The sequence below is a fragment of the Paroedura picta genome, chromosome 13 (genome assembly GCF_049243985.1).
Source record: "Paroedura picta isolate Pp20150507F chromosome 13, Ppicta_v3.0, whole genome shotgun sequence".
In the NCBI taxonomy this organism is placed as follows: Eukaryota; Metazoa; Chordata; class Lepidosauria; order Squamata; family Gekkonidae; genus Paroedura; species Paroedura picta.
In genome coordinates, this window is record NC_135381.1 from 2,571,861 (window position 1) to 2,591,671 (window position 19,811).

The window sequence follows — 19,811 nt, forward strand, 5'->3', positions numbered from 1 at the left end:
CAGAACATAGGCTCAGGACGGAAACCCTATTGTCACACCTCTATCCACCATCATTTGATGCAACCCTGTGACCAACGAAGACCTCTCTGCACCCTGCCCGTGTGTCACTAGAAGTCAAAAGAACTGGACACAGAAACAGCAAGACCCCCCAATCCAATATACTGCTGGAAAAACAGGCCCTCAGTATATTACAGAAATAACTGAAAGCCAAAAACAGATGCTGTGAAGCTTGCACCACAGCCACTCACCCCCAACCCTCAGGCACCTGAACTGCCCTCCTCCAAGCTGCATTTTTAGCACCGTGTGTCAGTGGATTCAGGCAGTCAACGCTTTCTGTGAAGTTCTGCCCTTAAGCATCTTAGATATGCACAGGAAAGGAGTAGTGAGCAGTCAAGATACCCGAAAGGGAGCTCATGTTTCTGCTTCAATGGAAGCGTGTCATGGGCTCAAGCTCTGCGGCTGGCCCTCCCACCTTGTTCACTTCCTGTTAACGTACGAAGCTGCCCTATACAAACTGGACCATCGCGCCATGTTGTTTAAGGCTAGCCAGACTGGCAGTGGCTCTCTGCCTTGCTCCACCCTGGGACTGTTCGGATAGATTCGCTCCCCCTAAGGCAGGGGTAGTCAACCTGTGGTCTTCCAGATGTCCATGGACTACAATTCCCATGAGCCCCTGCCAGCATTTGCTTTTCACCTAGGCAGGGATAGCAACAAAGCCAAGACTCCTTTGTGGATATTTTATATTGTGTATCACTCAATCTCCAGCTTCAGCTTCATGCTTTAGCCTGGTCTATAAATCAGAAAGCTGAAACCAAGGAACAAAGCCAGGTAAAGCTAGACGTACAGGGACGGATGCCGGATCCATCCTCGGATGTCTATCACTGCCAGTCTTTTTGCAGGCCAAAAGGCTTCTCCAACCTTTCCTCGAACATCTGGACTTCGAAATCCCCTTGATCATCTTCACAGCTTTCCCCAGAAGCCTTCCTAAGTAGCCCGCACTCCACTAACAACCGGGCGAGCCAGGAAACAGAAGTGCTGCTTCGGAGAGGGGCATTTGCATCCCTGTCCCACTTTGTTCTCGTGCCAAGGTAAGGCGGGCCCCTTTGCCTACTCAAGTCGTAGGCCGGAACGTTCCAATCCTGCGCTCTGTGCATTTCCACCACCCTTAAAGCCGTTTCCTACAAGAAGGCTTTTAAGAAGGAGACCTGTGGTTGGAGGACAATATGAAACAAGGCCTACCAAAAAATGACCCGGATGAGGCAGTTCTTTTTTTTTTGTTTTGTTTTTAATTGGCTCTCTTTTCTTCCCCACCCTCTTCCAAGAATCCGAAGATTTGAGCTCTGGAAAAGAAACTTCAATTCAACCTCTGTGCCAACAAAGCACATTATATCATTTACTGGATTTCAAGAGGCTTTCTACTTAGCTTTCTTCCCCCTGTAAGCAAGTCTAGCTGGTTACAATAATGGGGCAAAGGATTCCCTCCACCTGTTTCTCGGGCCCCTGAAAGTGCATCCAATCAGCTTGCAATTGGAGAAGAGCCATTAGTGGCTGTTCCCATGCAGGCCCCTTTTTGAGAGACGGTGTTTCAAAACACACAGGGCTCAGTATGTGATACCACACAGTACTCTGGAACAGCCATCCAGGTCTCAAGACCTGCTGGCATTTCAAAGATACAGTTTTAATCAAAAGCTTGCTTGATTCCAAAGTAGCAAAGTCTCCTTTCTCTCTTGACAATCCATTTTTTTTCCTAGCAGGGATCGATCTCCGCTGAATTTCCCAGGGAAGGCCAAATGGGTGCTGGATTAAGTTAAACATAAATAGTGGGCTATCAGCTGGGAAAAGCGGCAATTGCAAAAGTCAGTCAGTTGGGAAGACTCTGTAGTGTCACGAGGGAGAAAGTTCCACTTCCGTGGTTTGCATACTGCAGGGCCAGCTAGTGGCTGAGCGGAGGGGGCCTGTCCAAAACACAAGTCTAATCAAAGGGGAGGCGGAACGGAACCAAGCCCCGAACTTTAACTGTCGGAAGAGTTCAGTCCTCTTTTCACAACTTCTTCACTTTGTTCTTCTGGAGTTTGGTGTGCACTACTTTCAGAGTCGTGAGGAAGTTTCCAAGGAAGAGCACCAGAAATGTGAGAGCAAGGACAAAAACCTGGAGGAGCATGGAGGGGAAAGAACAAGGACACAAATTAGGAAGGCACAAACTGCAGATAAGAAGGGGGGAAGGAAACTCGTTAAGATAAACCATGATCTTAACACTTAGCAAATTGCTAAAGTGTATCTGATGGACTCACCATGTCAGACTCTTAATCCCAACTGGACCCAACCAAAATCTACCCAGTTCAACGTTCTGTTTGATTGGCTCCTCTTCCTCATCTGTTACTATATTCTCCCATTAGCAAGCCAGTGGACTGTAAGCCCCCCTCCCCACAACCCTGATTTTTAAAGACTGGACGCTTACCTGCCATTCTTTACATTCCTTATGTCTTGACAATTCAAATAGCGTGATAGCATTGTAGAGCTGCCAGAACTTAAGAAGAGATTGGGGGTGGGGGGGGGGGAGAAAGAATTAAGAAAGCGGAACTATATGGGGGGGGAACAAGCAGAAAATCTGAACAACCAACTGGAATTGATGTCAAGACACAGGTCCCACCCACCCCCAAAAAATTTTTTTAATTGTGGGCCGGGCAACAGGCATATTCCGCACAAGAGAACTACTCTGAAAGCATGGCATGCAATCATTACGCAGGTCGTAAGGACCAAACAAGAGAAGATGTTTTTGCAGCATCAGGAAAAGCCATTTAAAAGCAGCACGGGGCCTTAGTGTACTTGGGACCACTGTAACGTGAAGGAGAGGGGTCTCTTGCTCCCCCATCAGTGCTTTCCCCACCCCCACAGGTACACCCCAGTGCTATTTTCGGTTAGAAAAGCAGCATGAGGGCAGGATCACTTCCTCCCTATGGTCCTGACCAGAATTGGGAGAACACGTTTCCCCAGCTCTACAGAAGAGAGTATGAGGCAAACCTTGGGCCCTAATTGGCCCCTAAGCTACATGTTAGGTGGGAGTTCCCAGGTGGTCTCCTGTCCAAATACTAATCAGCTTAGCTGCTGAGATGGCAAAGATCAGGCTAGCTTGGGCCCTCTGGGTCACATGATTACCTCTCCTCTGTGTAGTCTGACTGGTAAGTACCAGCATCTCCAGGGGGTGGTTTCTATCCCCCCCACACAGACACACACACAATGGAAAAGGCTTCTACAGACTGATTTCTACAAGGGACCCAGTGTCTGGTTGCAAGATGGGGGAGAAAAGGGAAGGATTACACCCCCACACACCAGCACCATGGCATGGATCAAGATTGCCTCTCACCCTTGGGGGCTGCTTCCTATGAGTCAAGATTTTAGAAAGCAGGAAACCCATTCCTGGATTTACCACCCATCTTGAGATTCTGCTCCACAGGCTGCAGGCCAAAACCAATATGGTTCAAGACGGATGCGTTATTACAAAGCGGCACAGCTGCTGAAGTCATCAATTCAACCCCCCCCCCCACACACACACACATACACACCCCGCTCCTGCCAATCCATTTGCAAACAAGAGCTGCCATCCAACTTACATGCCCAAAGAACAAGAAGGGAAGGAGAAACGTCAGCCCTCGCCACATCCAAGACTGAAATCCCTCTGTAAAAAGGCCAAGACGACAGAAAGCCAAGTTAGTCTACACCAAAGCGGCCTCATGTCTATTCTTCCCTGCATCCTACCAAGTGTCCGCTTTAGAAGAAGAGGCAGCCCTCTCGGCACTCTGCAGGAGGAGATGCCTCACCTGACAAGCCCGACTCCTGGAACAAAGCCTAGGAGGGAAGCCGTGTTTCCCCCCGAAAAAGCAAAGGCACAGGGTTTTTCAAGACAGATTCAAGCAGAGAAGACTGCAGCTCTTATTTAGCATTTCCAGCATTCAAAGAGCTTCATATTTCTTAGTGCAGTCCTTGTGAGGCAGGTCAGTATTATCACAGGTCACAGAGGTCAAGGTACTTGCTTCCCCCCCCATGCACCCTCCAAGGCCCCCACTGGTATTCCAAACAATGGCCTTTAAAAGGGACAGCTTTCCCCGCCACGAGACTCACCCACTGTGAGATCTAAGTGGTTCCTTTCCCCCAGGGCACGAAGTCTGTACAGGCAGCCACTTTGATAGTAGTATTGTAGAAACTGGACACAACCTGGGAGGAAGTAACAGACCTATTCAAACTAACCAGGTTGAGATTTTTGGGGGGGTAAAAAAAAAACGGTATGCCTGGTGAACAAGCAATTCTCTCCTCCTGTCAGGATTTGTCACTTTAGTACAGAGGCCTCCCCTGTCGAAGGAAAAGAAAGAAAAAGAAAGAACCCCAATATGGTGGCGTTCTTCTGCTCTTCTTTTGTAGGTTTTTATCAACCCTCTTTGTCTTTCATTCGGACTGGCCCTACGACCCCCTTTGGAGTTCTCTGGCAGGAACGACACGTGTGGGAGCAGCTTGGATGTCGGGTGTCAGGCTAGGATCTCAACTAGGCGTGCCAGTTGAGGGGTGGGTGCGTGCATGTGTGCATGTGTGCGTGGTTGCCAGATCCAGGTTGGGAACCCAAGGATGACCTCAATGCCGTTTAACGCCCCCTCCAAAGCATCTATTCTCCCCAGTCGTCTGACAGCCCTAATCTCATCCCAGGTTCAAATTCCTCCTCTGATGGAAGCTTGCCTGGTGAGTTTGAGCTAATTGCTCTTTCTCAGCCGAGCTTGACCGCTCCTCCCCCAAGAATGATGGTTGGGTGACTAAAACAGGAAGGGAGGACCCACTCTGGGGAGAAGATTGGGATATGCCCCAAAAGCAAACATATCAATATACTTCCTCTCTGGAGGGGATCAGTGAGCCTTTGTATACGTTTGTCAATCAAATGACTTTTTTCCTGTTTCAATGCGCTTACCAGTCTTCTAATGCAAATCTGCAGGGCAGCTTGCAATGCATGAAGTATTCTCCCCACCCCCACCCCACACACACACCATGCCTCTAGCCTCAAGAGAAATATTCAAATTGTAATAAACATCGTACTCACTCTGGAAAATTGAAAATGCTAAAAACTGGTTGCGGAACATTTGGTACATGAGACCATCTGGCCTGGAAGAGGAAGAAAACAAGATGCTTGAATCAACACACACGCAAGGAGTCCTCCTGTATCGTAACTGGACGTCGTCAGGCAGTTCCATTTCCCCTCCCCAAAGTCCTTCTTAACATAAGGCGACGTCTCCCAAATCCAGTTCCTAATCTGCCAAAGTAGCCTCTTTCTGCCTTCCCCACCACAGACTGCTGGAGTGGAAAGTCGCCTTTCAGGGATCCCACATATTAAAAAGCCCCCAAAGAACTCCAGCCCGCAAAAAAGGGAAACATGGCTAATGACACACGTAAAGCGGTTTCTTTTAAGTGGGTGGAGCCGTCAGACAGGCAGTACTGAAATAGCTTCTGTGCCAACAGAAGGCCAAAACAGCCCCTTTTCCAATGTGAGCATCCCCCCCCCCCCAGGAATATTCTGCACTGCATTCAAATTGTTATTCATATTTCGTTTTATGGCCACGTGGAAATGTCTTGTCCCTTCCAGCTATTAATCCAACCCGGTCAAAAGCCTCCCTGGTTCTTCTCTTGCTGATGCGCCTCCCATCTCTCCCAGGGATGGAATGATCCACAATTCTCAATTTTGAGAAAATGGGGCATCCCACCATACCAGGCTCCCCAGAAGCAGAGGCTCACCTTCCTATAATGAATATTTACTGCCTCAAGTTCTGGTGTTTCCAAGGTGGGCTTCAGACTCTGTTTAATCTGTTAAGGGAGGGACTTACCACGTTAACATCACACCAGATAGGAACGTTGAGACGTAGTGATGGGACACCCACCAACCCTTAATCCTGAAAAAGAAGAGGATGTTATGATGCTTGATGCTGAGGCCCCATCAGGCCTGCCACCAGTTGCACAGTAGAGAGGGAGCCAGGGCCCAGGTGGAGCTTCCTCAAAACACCACTGCTTTATACAGGGGCACTGATCTCTAATCTGGAGATGAGCTGAAATCCCAGGGGCCCCTTGGTCCCACCTGGACACTGGCATCCCTATCTCAGCAGCCAGCTCACTGCTTGGCCTTAAGGAAACCACTCTTTCAGTCCCGCCCCCCCCCCCCAAGTATGGAGATAAATTTGTCTACCTCACAGGGTTGTTGCAGAGATTGCTGCACTCGTAGACTTGACATAAATTAGTATTTGCATGCAACGTATTTACGCACCCATGTGTGCAAGCAAGTTATCACTGTATTCAAACTTAGTTTTCAGTTGGGAATCAAGGTGCTTTATTTATGTATATGCCCACCCCTGACTGGTCTAATAAAGGGGCATCAAGCATTCTTCTAGAGGACTCGTACCTTGATCCATTGCTGATGAGGATACTTTCCCTTATTGTCAGTGTGCAGTAATACCAAACTAAGAGGAAGTTGAACACTTCATCTGTCACCCTGAAGGAAGACAAGCAGCAGAATTCCCCCAAAGATAAATATGTAAAGCTAATGCCCATTTATTCTTTGTTGCAGGGACTGGCCTGTTTGTCCAGCATAGAGGACATACCCCAAACAATAAATGGACATAAGTCTGACATTAGAAATCACTAATAAATCATTAATAACAAACAAACATTGGGGGAACAATTGAAGACATTTAGTTGCTGGTGAAAGAGCAGCGATTCTCTTATGGAGAGAGTCTCTTATGGACTGCTGAATTGCAACTGATGAGGCTGAAGGGAAGGCATCCTCCTGGACTAAATCAAGACCTAGGTTTCCCTCCACCAGTGCTAATTTATCCATCCCTACTACCCTTCTGCATAACACACCTGATCCCTTGTTAATGTTTTTGTTTTGGATAATGTATTTTTAATGTCATGAGCTTCAAGGTTTTCTTTTACCCAAAGCAAGAAGAAAAGCTGTTGCTTTATACCTTACTTTTCACTACCCGAAGGAGTCCCACAGCAGCTTAAAAACACCTTTCCACTCCTCTCCCCACTGCAGACACCATGTGAGATGGCTGGGGCTGAAAGCTCTAAAAGAACTGCTTTGCAGCTGTGACTGGCCCAAAGTCACCAAAAGCTGGTTGCCTGTGAAGGATGGGGGCATCAAACCCGGTTCTTCAGATTAGAGTCCGCTGTTCTTTAACCACTACACTACGCTGGCTCTTGATGGTAAACAAATATAAGTAAATAAGCATTTCAAGATGGTGCGAAGTTATTACAGACAATCTGAATAAAATCAACTTCTACACTCGGTTATTTTGCCTAGGCAAAACTGCTTCTGAACAGGATCCAGCAGGCACGATGCAAAGGATCCCTCTTGAGGCATGTTTCCAGTGCTATCGTAGGATGCCAGTGTTAGGGACCTAGGCAGAGGGCCGGATGTAGAACCTCAGGGACCAGCAACCTGCAGAGCTTGAATTTCCTGAGCAGCCCTGTGACGTACCCCAAATCTAGAAAGAAGGCAGCCTGGTCCCGCTAAGGCAGGGGTAGTCAAACTGTGGCCCTCCAGATGTCCATGGACTACAATTCCCAGGAGCCCCCTGCCAGCGTTTGCTGGCAGGGGGCTCCTGGGAATTGTAGTCCATGGACATCTGGAGGGCCACAGTTTGACTACCCCTGCGCTAAGGTATTCTTTATAGACTCAGCCCCAGGCAGACAAGTTTGTCCAAGTGATGCTAATTCCTTCTGAAGATGTCCGTGTGTGTGCCAGACAAGCAGCACATGATCCAATTTACAAATGCACCGCAGGGCTAATTCAGTGAGGAGATCCTATTAGATCTAGATAAATCCAATCAACTGGAAAAGTAATACTGATGGACTGGTGGTGCACATCAGAGACCAGCACCTCCTGACCAAAACCACGAGCCTCTCTTGATTCAGGTGCTGAATCGCTAACCCCCTAATCGATCCATCTTTTGATTCAGGAGATGTAGGTTTCCCCAAATCAATGCTCACCCATTCCCGCGATCCTTTTGTCTACCCTCCCTGCAAGGTTGGGGGAAGCGAAAGGGAGCCCTGAAATGACTGCAGACATTTAAACATAACAGCTTGACCAATCTGCCAGCCAGCTGTTAAGTTTAAATGGCCAGTAGCCATTTAAACTCTCCCTTCCACTCCTCCTCCTTCCAAAAGCTTTATGGGGAGGATGCAGTTCAAACTGGCCCTCCCTGCAGAGCCTAAGCCAATCCCATGAAGGCTTCTCTCAAAGGGATCAGCTGTTTGGTGGGCTCTGGAGGCATTTAAATGGACTTAGGTCCCTTTAAACACCTCAGAGCCTAAAGATTCTGTTTTCCCTAATCTTGTCCAACCCAGATCCCTATACCAATATTGGAATTTGGGTGATTTGGAATATCCTGAATTTGTTTGGGTCAACCCCAAAATACTGATTTTTGTGTCTGCACATTCCTAGGAACCCAGAATCTTTTTACCCACTGAGATTTGATTCCTAAGTCTGCTGCGGGGCACACTAGCAGCTTGAAATGTTCCAACCTTTTAAAGCCCACAGGTATCTTTTGAATTCTGACACAGGGCAGTGGCATGGCCACAAAATGGCTACAATAAGAGGCAGAGCTAACTAGAAAATTGTCACAGAGCGAAGTTACACATAACTCGAACAGTAACTTCAACATTTCAGGCAAAAGCTCTAATTAACAACATACATTTTTAAATGAACGGATTTTTAGCTTCCTAAAAATCTGCACAGCCAATCAGCTCTCCTGTGGCCAATGAGAAGCCCTGCAGGGAGAAACCCTCTCCTGGGCCAGGGAAAGTGTCGGCAGACCCCTCCTCCCACTGGTGCCATGTTGGGGACCCCTGCTTACAACCGATTCCCAGCAAAATAAAGCAGCGATCTTTACCGGTAGTGCAGAACAAATCGGCAAGCAACTGCTCCGAGGAGTAAAATTATCGTCAAGTACAGTTTGAATTTTTCATATTCGTCTTTGTAGGCAAACCTGGAACACAAAAATGACGTCAGGATGCGCACCAAGCCTAGCTCTGAGAAATGACTCAACCAACCCCCCAGCACTGTTGCTGCCTCCTCCACCCCTCCAGAGCTGCAAAGTGCCCCACTCATGTTCAGGAGAATACGGGGAAGCTCAATCGCAACTGGGGTACCGCCCCCCCTCTCACCTTGTGTCCCGACCCCAGAGCCTTCTGTGCCCCTCCTGCCTCCCACCCACTGGGCAGCCCCACTTCCTTCCCACGGATAGCAAGTGGAGCCAGAGAAGGGAAATCACTTACTTGGCCTGGTTACTTAGCAACGTGACATTCACATTCCCCAGCACCAGATTCAAGTATAAACTGTAAGAAGAAACCACAACACAATCAGTCTCACACAAACCCAACAATTACACAGCTGCCGAGGACTTTGCAGCAGGGCCAAGAAATTTCTCACAGGGAGCACAGAATTGGTGCAACAACAATACAACCGGCCGTAGGAAATTCTCTTTAACATTTTGTTGATGGGCTGACTTACTTATACATAAATATGTCTTTCAGCCTGACAAAAAGGCTTTAAATGGCTTTATGATCCTCCTTGAGACTGTGTGAATTATGACCATTTATCTGCCTGAACAGTCGGAGGCATCTTGTTTCTGGCCCCAGCCTCTCAGCTCAATCTTTTAAAAATAAAAACATAATCATGTGTGGTGTTTAACGTTCCTAGTTGCAGTTTTAATTCCTATCGCTTATCAGTGATTGGAAACCACTGGGCCCAGATTTTGGTAGGATAATTGTTGTTGTTTTTTTCAAACAGCTTTGAAACCGGTCATCTTGCTGCTTGCTTTACTAGAAGTAGAAAGCAATTTATTCTCCCACTCCAAGAATTTTTATTTAAGAAATTTATAGATTAAAAAGGGGGAAGAGGGGGGGGGAGTAGAATAAAGAAAAAAAACAAAGAACAGACATCTCAAATTCATTACAAGAATTTGAGAGCAATTTATGATAATCCTGAAACATTTCTGCAGTTAGATTAGGTACGAGGACATAGTTGCTTCACTTCAACACAGACACATCATAATTCAGAGGACGATCATTTCCCCAGAAGTGGTCTCTCTTTGGTTCCTGCTTCAAGATACCTGTCTGAGACGGAGCAATGCTTTCTTGAATTTTGATGGTTTCAGTGAGGTCCAACCCCCGCCGCCTCCAATTTCTCAAAAACGTTTTGGGTGCACTTTTTCTGGTGCGAGAGCTCTAACCCCTTCATTTACTCTTTTGCACCTTTGTCCTCTTATGCAGCCCTCCCTCAGGATATGCATAATTGTGTCCAGAGGTGCATGGAGTGGTACAGAATTAGCATCCAACCAGCCCTTGATGCCGTGATTAGGAGTGTGAACTTCTCATCTGGAGAGCCGCATATGATTCCGCGTTCCCCCACAGGCAACCAGCTGGGTGACCTTGGGCTCAACACAGCACTGATAAAGCTGTTCTGGCCAAGCAGGAATATCAGGGCTCTCTCAGCCTTACCCACCTCACAGGGTGCCTGTTGTGGGGAGAGGAAAGGGAAGGCAAATGTAAGCTGCTTTGTGACTCCTTCAGGTATAGAAAAGCGGCATAGAAGAACCAAGTCTTCTTTTTCTCCTTTGTTAAATTCTTCCCTAATTCAACCCAGCTAGAGGCTCCCCCATCAGCCACAGATAAGGGAGCAGGTCCCCCCTGTCCACCAGCAGGGAATGGGGGAAGGTTGCCAGACCCAGAGATTTGGGGATGGAGCCTGTAGAGGACAGGACCTCAGTGGGGGGCAATGCCAGAGAGCCCCCCCCCCCAAAAAAAGCACCCATTTTCTCCAGGGGAACTATTCTCTGTAGTCTGGAATTTCAGGGAATCCCCAAGTCCCACCAGCAGGCTGGCATCCTGGGCAAAGATGGCTTCATTTCCAGCTCGGGCACCCTTTATCAGACTTTTAAATTTCTCCCACATATTCCACTTAGGAGCTGTCAGACCAGATACAATTCCTTAATGCAACACAAGACGCCCACACACACACACACACACACTCTGTGTCATACACATGCAGAGTGAGAACAACCTCTCCTGCAAGAATCGCCCTCCTCCCCATAGCTCAAAGTCCAAGACTGGTAGAAGTCTACCGAGCGCATTGCCCCAGGTTCAAATTTCTAATTGTCGGGAAGGGCCCAGGTTCGAATCCCTGCTCGTGCCAAGGAAGGCTCACTGAGCGACCTTGGGCCAGTCTAACTCTCTTAGCTAAACCCTGCCTCACAGGGTTGTTGTGAGGGTACAATGCAGGAGAGGCTGATTTGGGTGCCCACTGGGGAGAAAGGAGGGCAACATGCAAATTAAATAAAAATAGTTTTTTAAGAATTTTCATGTGCTGGGCTGGAGACCGTCCTCCAAGCCTCTGCATCTCTGTGGAAACCCTCAGCATCATGCAGATGTGAATCTTCTCAGGGCCCAGCCAGACTCCCGGTCCTCAAGTACAGCTCCTACTCAGCAGCAACTTTCACGATCTCCAGAAGAGGCGTGCAGAACCTCAACCTCCCGCACGCCGCTTTAGCAACTGAAACCCTTTTCTATCAAGAACAAACGGGAGCCCTTGAGCCCTCTGCTGCCAGCTCCTCTCCCCTGGGCCTTCTAATAATAACTTCCCCAGAGGCATCCTCTCACCAGGTCACCATGACGGAAGTGGGAAACTATGCCCAGGAGGGATGCTGCCAGCTCATGTGCCCCTTCTGGACAAAGCAGGCTTCGGGCAAACATTTGTGCCCAGCGAAGAGAACAACAGTCCCAAGGGAAGCGCAAGCAGCAGGTTCCAGGAGCCAGAGTCAAGCACGCTCCTCTCAAGGCGGTTCTCCTCTGGGAAACGCACACAGAGGACAGACCCCGGCTGTGCCCAGGGGCGCCGCATTAAAGGAAACACCTACCCGTTTCTCTTCGGCAGGTAAGCCTCCATGTCGAAGAAGACATTGTGCCGCTCTTTGATCTGGCTTCTGATTTGCTCGACGAGTTCCGATTCCTCCTGGCTGCAGCTGCGTTTACACCTGTGAAGTGGGGGAGGGAGGGGGGCGGCGGGGGAGAAAGGGACACCCCTGGGTTTAAGTGGATTCTAGCACCGCATTCAGCAGCATTTTTTCTCCTTGAATTCGAAGGGCTGTTGGGGCAGACATAAAACCCTCCAGCTTCCTTACACAACCAATGGGCTTGGGAAGCTGCCTTCTGTTTTTACTTCCACCTGCCGTCCATTGAGGTCAGATAGTCTGACCCGCTGCAGCACCCCAAGGCCTCGGACAGACGTTTTTCACACCACCTACGATCCGCCCCTGTAGCTGGAGATGCCGGGGATCGAACCTGAGACTCTCTGCACGTCAAGCGGATGCTCCTTATCAGCAAGCCGTGGCCCCAGCCACACAACGGGCTTACAGAACTCACAGATGCAAGATGCAGTGCTGGACACTGGCTTTAAAGAGAATCAGGGCAGTTTCGGGAAGGACCCAATGACTAAGAGCTAAGAGCAGTAACAGTGAGGAGTGGAGCCTCCATCTAATGACTAGAGGATCGGTGGGTGGGCACGCTATCAAGCCGCAGCCAACATGCGATGGTCCTGTGGGTCAGGGGTGGTTGAACTGTGGCTCTCCCGATGTTCGTGGACTACAATTCCCATGAGCCCCTGGCTGTATAATATTTCCCTGGGAAGGAAACGGCGCATCTTTGAAAACTCATGGGACTCATGGGGAGGGGAAGGCTCAAAGAGAAAGCAGGAACTGGATTTAGGAACAGGAGAGGCAGGCCCCGTCTCATCTGGACGGCTGCTCATCCACAGGAGGTGGTATTATACACACAGATAGTGCTATTGAAGTGTGTGTGTGTGTGTGTGTGTGTGTGTGTGTGTGGGGAGAGTAGTACTATAAGCCCAGTAAGTTCTCCAGATCCAGGCTGTGATTTTCCCATCCACCGGGCACAATACACAGATCGGTCCCCATCCAACAAACCTCCACCGCTCTCCAGATTGCACCCTTGGACTAAAGGCCTGGCTCAAAGGTTGAACCTCTTGCAGCTACTTGAGCCCGCTGCAGGAGCTGCCCCACAGCATTTCTGCTCCCCGCCCTGCGGCTGGGAAATTATACCGTGGCCTTAATACCAAGTCAGACAGCTGGCACAGGCTGTATTCTCCGACCGGCAGCTGTGGAGAGCCCTGCCTTCCAGGCAGAGGCTGGGAGATTTTTTTTTTACCTTCTCTTTTTTACCTTACTAGGGCAGAAAAAAACAGCCCAGTAAGACAGATCAGTCCCACTGAGCAAGCTGCTGTCCCGCGCGTACCTCTGAAAACTGCACTGCAAGTCCCGCAAGCCCCTCTTCTGCTTCTGTATGGAGCTGCTACAGGCCGACTGCAAGCTGGTCAGCTCCTCTAGCTTTTGTTTGTAGATTTTGTGCATTTCCTGCCGGAACAAAAGGAAGCGCGTGGATTGAAGCGTCAAAGATGCAGAAGTGTACACTGAGGCAGTATGCGTGTACAACGGGCTTGGTGGGGATTACAAATGGGCTTCTAAACAAACAGCCCCAGCAAAGAATCAGCTCACCAAATGGAGCCTCCACATTCTCTGGAGTTTGGGTCCAGCGGCACCATGAAGACCAACAAAATTTTATTCAAGGGTGAGCAGCAAATGAGCGTACAGCACAAGGAAGCTGCAAGAGCCAAACTGGAATAACCAGGGGTAGTCAACCTGTGGTCCTCCAGATGTTCATGGACTACAATTCCCATGAGCCCCTGCCAGCATTTGCTGGCAGGGGCTCGTGGGAATTGTAGTCCATGAACATCTGGAGGACCACAGGTTGACTACCCCTGGTTTATACGGTCACTTTTTGTATGGGATTAATGACAATTTGTTATAACACTCAGAACAACGGACCCCAACCCCCCCCCCCCCCGGACATATTTATTTATTTGATTTCTATACTGCCCTTCCATATGGCTCAGGGCGGTTTACATACAACATGGGGTGATGCATGGAATGAATTAATATATAACATAAACAAATACAACAACAACAATAATCTAAATAACACAATTTCAGTGATCTTAAACAATATAACAGGAACGGAACTTAGCTAAGGGCCTTAGAGAGGGCAGCCTGGTTCAGGCCATGGAGAGGATGTCCGAGGGGGGGGGGCTGTTGTCGGACTCAGGCAAATGCCTGGTGGAGGAGCTCCCTTTTGCAGGCCCTGCAGAAATGTTGGCAGTTCGGACAGGGATATTGGTTTCTTATCTCACTACACAGGCTAACCTCATTCAGCCCTTACATCTGTAGTCCTACCAGTCACCCAGAAGGGCTACACACCCTCTTTATTCTATTTCTTATCTGGAAGAGTAATTTGTAATGGTAAACTGGAATGTACTTCTCTGGTCTGGGGACAGAGGACATACGATGCGCACTCAATGGCTCCACGTCAAAGAAGAGGATGCTGTAAGGCTGCCTTACGCTTGAAAGGAGATGCATGGAGCGTGAGAGCAGGGTCCCAATTACACTCAGCATTCCACAATGAAGAGGGATACATCTGCCCATCCATCCCTGATTTTGATATATTTATTCACTACGCTTCCACCTCGGAATAAAACCCAAACAAATTATGACCGTATAAACTAAGCCTGTTATTCCAGCTTGGGCCTTGCATCTGTCAAACAACTTTATTATGCTGAACGGATGCTAATTTGCTGCCTCACCCTCCACCCATACGTACGGACTAGCAACTAACTTCAGCTTTGATGTCTGTGAAGAATTGTGCACGCACACGAACGCTCTCACCTTGGCTACAAGATTGTGGGTCTTGAAAAGCGCCCTTGGACTCGAGCATTTCTCATTCCCCCATCCTTCCTGTGGAACAGCTGGTTGCACTGCAGGAGAGCAGACTTCTGTGGCACTTATGTGAACACCCCCATTCCTTTAGAAGTCTCCGTCTAAACCTCACAGACCAAAATGTGGCTCTCCAGATGTTCACAGACACCAATGCCCATGACCTGGCCATGCTGGCAGGGGCTCATGGCCACTGTAGTCCATGAACATCTGGAGAGCCACAGTTTAGCCAGTGGCTACTTTTCAGCCACACAAGTGCTGCGATGGACAGGTGACGGACCCATGCAAGACCTGCCCAGAAGATGCCTGGCTGTTCCTCTCAGCCCGGAAACACCTTCGTTCATGATGCTTCTTTCAGAGGGTGACTCACCCACTTTCAAGATAGTTTCAGGGGAGTAGTCGTGTTCGTCTGCAGCATAAGGCCATTCATGCTCCGGGCCCTACATATCTGAGAGACTGCCTCTCTCTGTGCTTCCCCGTTCTATCAATACCAGCAAGCTGGTGGTCCCTGGCCCCAAATGGTATGATTGACCAACCACAGCCAGGGCATTTTCTATCTGGGCCCCCACCTAGTGGAATGTCCTCCTGGCACATACCCGAGCCCTGTCGGAACTAGGACAGTTCCGCAGGGCTTCTAAAACATCTACCTATTTCTTGGTCCTCCCCACCCACCTACCAGCTACCAACATTGAGGGGAAGATGCTCCAGATCAGAAACATAGATTGCTGCACTCCACATCCTTTCCAACTGGAAATAAACGGGATTCCTTCCACCATGGGATGCGCATGGGTGCCCTTTGAACTATGCCAGGTCAGCAGCGCAAGAGGTTCCCGGCAGGCAGTATGGACTCAAAGGACAAGGAGCCAATGACTTAGTCCAAGCCCAAATTAACCATTAACAGAAGCCCTTTCCCCTCGCACTTTGCAATCAGCACTTTTCGTTGTTTGCATGCACATTAGAAAGAAAGCCAGATTCCAAGTTGAAAACAAAACAAATTCAGCGTGTTCTCCGGTAACCCAACTGGAGACATCACGGCGCGCCCACAGCTGCCCACGATTGGCCGCTTGCGCATAAAGGCTGCGCGAAGCTGAGCCGGCGATTGCTGAAATACTCAAAGTCCATCAAGAAATAAATGTTTAATTGAGAAAGTCGCTCATTATCAAAAGGTTGCGCATGCAAGAGAGGGACCGTTCTCGGCCAAGGAAAAGGATGACCCAGCAGCAGCCTGGAACGATCAGCGAGGCTTCGTTGCCTGCTCCAAAGTTTTATTCAAAGTATAAATTTCCATGTGCATGCGCACATCTTCAGATACCAACCTGAACATTCAGGTGGATCGCCATATTGGTCTGAAGCAGCACAACAAAACAAAATCAGAGTCCAGTGGCACCTTTAAGACCAACAAAGATTTATTCGAGGTGTCATATAAATCTTTGTTGGTCTTAAAGGTGCCACTGGACTCTGATTTTGTTTTGTCAATGTGTGCAAGAAAGCTTAGACCTCGAATAAAACTCTGTCGACCTTCAAGGTGCCCCTGGACTCAGACTTTGTTCTGAAGCTTCAGAGCAACATGGCGACCCACCTGAATCAATACTAAGGAAAAATTATGTGCCGCTTTGATCGAGCTTTAGCACAAGAGCCGGCTGAAGGATTTGCAGGGCCTTAACAAAGCACCACTGACGCAGTTCCTTGTGTTGCACCCTTCCCAGGGGTAGTTGGCATTTTGGATGCAACTTACAGCTTTGCTTGGCTGAAGACATTTCTCAAAGCTTGATAAAATGTACAAGGACAGTGCCCCAATGATTACCGGGACCTTCACAGTGATGCGGCTTGTGGTCTGCATACATGCTCAATGCGCGAAGCGCATTTTTAGTTGCTAACAGGCCATGCATGTTACCCTTTTTTCTTTCTTGTGGTCCATAAGCCGCAGAAGTATGAAGACCCTGTAACAACCAGTGTGAAGTCTCCTTAACCATGGAATTGCAGGGCACGTAGCTTTGTTATTTGTATGAATAATGGGATTCTTCCCCTGAAAGCGCAGGAAACGGATCTCTGCCTGAGAGTCGGAAGAGTTCATGGAAATTCTGCAGGGCCTGAAAGACAGAGCTATTCCACCAAGCCAATGGGTAAGGTAGGGATGATCCATACAATCTGATTCGCCATCTAGTTGGGCCTCCTCTTTTCCTCTCCCCATTAGAAACTGACTGAAGAGAGTCAAAAAGGCCATAAGGTGATAGTCAATGTTAAGGTTAATCCAGAATGCCCGTTTTAAATGACTTTATAATTTTATGGTTCTTTTGGATTTGTAACCTGCTTTCTGTGGTAAATGGCCCAGAAAGGACTTGCTTGAGAGGGGACAGTATAGAAATAGAAAAATAAGACTATCTGGTCATCTCATCCCATCCCTTCAAACAGGAATGTATAAACAGGATGGGTTTTGTTCCGGTGCCACAAGGTTCTTGGGCTACTCTGCCAGATCCTACAGGCCAATGTTCATAGGTTGGAAAGAGGCAACGGGCACAAAGTTCCTTCTCCAGCGGAAGGGATCCATAAAGACTCCGCACAGCTACGCTGAATACATTCTGCACACGTTGGAGGAGGCGCTTTCGAAGCATTTTGTCCTGATTCGCCCAGGAAAACCCAGCAGCAAGAGCACACGGAAAGTGCGTTCATCCAAGGGGTGCGGAATAAGCCCTGGCACCACATCGGATGTGCTCCGCAGCGGGGCCTAAAACGCCAGAGAGGGAGGGAAGGAGGGAGGGAGATGCCGAAACCTGAGCCCGTCTCCTTGCCCAGAGGTCTCCCCAAGCACTTTGTGGCGACCTTGGCCCGGCCCTTGTCCTGGAGCAGCCCCCCCCTCGCCCAAGCAGCCAGGAAGCCTGGGGTGCCAACCTCCAGGGGGAGGGAGGGAGCTCCAATGGCCAGACCGCAGACGGGAGCCCCTGGATGCCACCACCCCGGGAGAAAACGGCTGCTTGGGAAGGGGGCTGCCCGGCGCCCAACTGCCCCTCCTGCCAACCCTTGGGCGCTTTCCCGACCCGGCAGGCAGAGAGAGGAGGAGATGCTGCACAGTAGCTGCAATCCAGGGCGCCACACTTGAGCGGGCGGAGACGTCTGGTTCGCTGGTTGGGCGGCGGGGCTGCGTGTGTGTGTGTGGGGGGGGGGGCGCTGCTGCGCCCGATCCACGCCGGTGTCAGCCCAAGGGCGCAGCGGACGCGCCCCACCCCCACCCCCGGGGTAAGGCGGCGCGCAAGGCTTCCCTCCTCTCCGCTCCTCTCAGCCCCCCGCGGGGCTCAGCGCAGCCCCCTCCCCAAATACCCCTCCCCTCCGCCCGGCCGGCCGGCGCCTACCTGGAGCTGCTCGAAGTCGCGCTCCAGCCCCTGCCAGGCGCCCTGGCACGCCTCCAACGGGGGGCCCATCCTGCCCGCCCACCCGCGCCGGGCCCCGGCCCACGTGCGCGCCCGCCGGCATCCGCAGAGGCCCCGCAGCCCTCCCGTCCGACCGCCCGTCGCCCCGAGACCCGGTTATTAATAGAGGCGCCGGGCAGACGCCGCCGCGCAGGCGCGCAAGCCTCACTCCTCCCCCGCGACGTCCCCGCGCCTCCCCATTGGACGAGCCCCAGCTCAGCCCGCCCTCGGCCCCGCCCCCGGACAGGAGCGCGCGCAGTTAACCCTTGGCGGGCCGAGGAGTCTCGGCGGCCGTTGCCAGGGCTCCGCTTGATGGGCAGATTTTGGCCCCGCCCCTCCCCTGAGGCCTCCAGGCGCCCTTCGAAATGCGGGGGGGGGGGGGGATGGGGAGCTGCTTTTCTGAGGGGAGGCAGGGGTGGGGGTTATACCCCGCTTTGCACTGCCCGAAGGCGTCTCCAGGCGGCTTCCAATCGCCTTCCCTTCCTCTCCCCACAACAGACACCCTGTGAGGTAGGTGGGGCTGAGAGAGCTCTGAGAGAACCGTGACAGGTGCCAGGTCCCTCAGCAGGTCTTATGTGTCTCAAAGAGGCTCACAAGCGCTTTCTCTTTCTATCCCCACAACAGACACCCTCTGAGACAGGTGGGGCTGAGAGAGCTCTGTCAGAACTGCTCTGTGAGAACAGCTCTAAGAGAACTGGGACTGGGCCAAGGTCCCCCAGCTGGCAGCATGAGGAGGAGGAATGGGGAACTGAGCCCGGCTCTCCAGATTAGAAGCCACCGCTCTTCCGTGTACGCTTGGAGAGGGCCCGGTCATCCTCCTGGGATGATTTTAAACTGGACCCAGGTTCAGTGCTGGAGGAACAAGCTAATGCAGTGGCAAAAGGCAAGAGGAGAAAAGGCTTTCTGGTGGCTCAGCCTGGCCCCTAAGGAGCCCTGGACACCTGGATCCTCCCCCATGCAGACACCGAGACTAGACTACTGCCATGTGCTGCATGTTGGTCTCCCCTCAAAACCTCTGTCGCAAATCACTCCAAGGTAGGGAGTTGTGTTGATCTGAAGCAGAGCTGGAGTCCAGGAGTACCTTTCAGGCCCACCAAGCCTTATATTATCAGCTTTCATGGGCAGGCACACGTCTAGCCCACCCGCAAAAGTTTATATCTTGAATAAAATTGTGTGGGCCTGAAAGGGGCCCCTGGACCCAGCTTTTATCTTCAGACAGAGACACTCGCAGTGGGGGCCATTTCCTAGCCATCAAAACCTCCTGAGAAGAGATTTACAGCCCATAAGGAAATGGCCCTTTCTTTTGTCACAGGCTGGCTTTGGTGCCCCCCCCCCAGGCGCCAGCCAAGCCGGAAGACAGAGAACAAAGCGAGATACAGATTTTCAAACAAACAAAATGTGCTCTGCCTAGGATTTGCCTGGCACTTATTTGCAAAGGGATTTCCTCTCTCTTTTTAATTCACAAAGTACTTGACATGATAGTCTGTGTCTTTCATTCTTGGAACAACCCAGAATCAACTCCAACTTGGAAACTTAC

At 50.2% G+C, this 19,811-nt stretch overlaps 1 protein-coding gene across 2 annotated transcripts; it reads right to left on the bottom strand.

The window, feature by feature from the left end:
• Positions 1–1,263: 1,263 nt before the first annotated feature.
• Positions 1,264–18,391, bottom strand: TMEM120B (transmembrane protein 120B). Of its 2 annotated transcripts, none has more exons than XM_077308095.1 (12): positions 18,218–18,391; positions 13,339–13,457; positions 11,946–12,062; positions 9,307–9,366; positions 8,922–9,017; positions 6,428–6,517; positions 5,859–5,924; positions 5,081–5,142; positions 4,120–4,212; positions 3,612–3,676; positions 2,455–2,527; positions 1,264–2,149 (listed from the first exon to the last, which is right to left on the bottom strand). In XM_077308095.1, the coding sequence occupies exons 1-12, from the start codon at positions 18,284–18,286 to the stop codon at positions 2,013–2,015; spliced, it is 1,047 nt and encodes a 348-aa protein (XP_077164210.1). In that variant the 5' UTR covers positions 18,287–18,391; the 3' UTR covers positions 1,264–2,012. The 2 variants fall into 2 exon arrangements, with proteins under 2 accessions (XP_077164210.1, XP_077164209.1); XM_077308094.1 differs by having other exon boundaries at positions 2,459–2,527; positions 18,218–18,389.
• Positions 18,392–19,811: the final 1,420 nt, after the last annotated feature.

Coding starts and splice junctions, on each gene's coding strand:
- TMEM120B (XM_077308095.1), bottom strand. CDS start 18,286: ATGGGCCCCCCGTTGGAGGCGTGCCAGGGCGCCTGGCAGGGGCTGGAG. Junction 9,018..9,306: donor TTGCTAAGTAACCAGGCCAA/GTAAGTGATTTC, acceptor TTTGTGTTCCAG/GTTTGCCTACAAAGACGAAT. Junction 4,213..5,080: donor AGCATTTTCAATTTTCCAGA/GTGAGTACGATG, acceptor ACTTCCTCCCAG/GTTGTGTCCAGTTTCTACAA.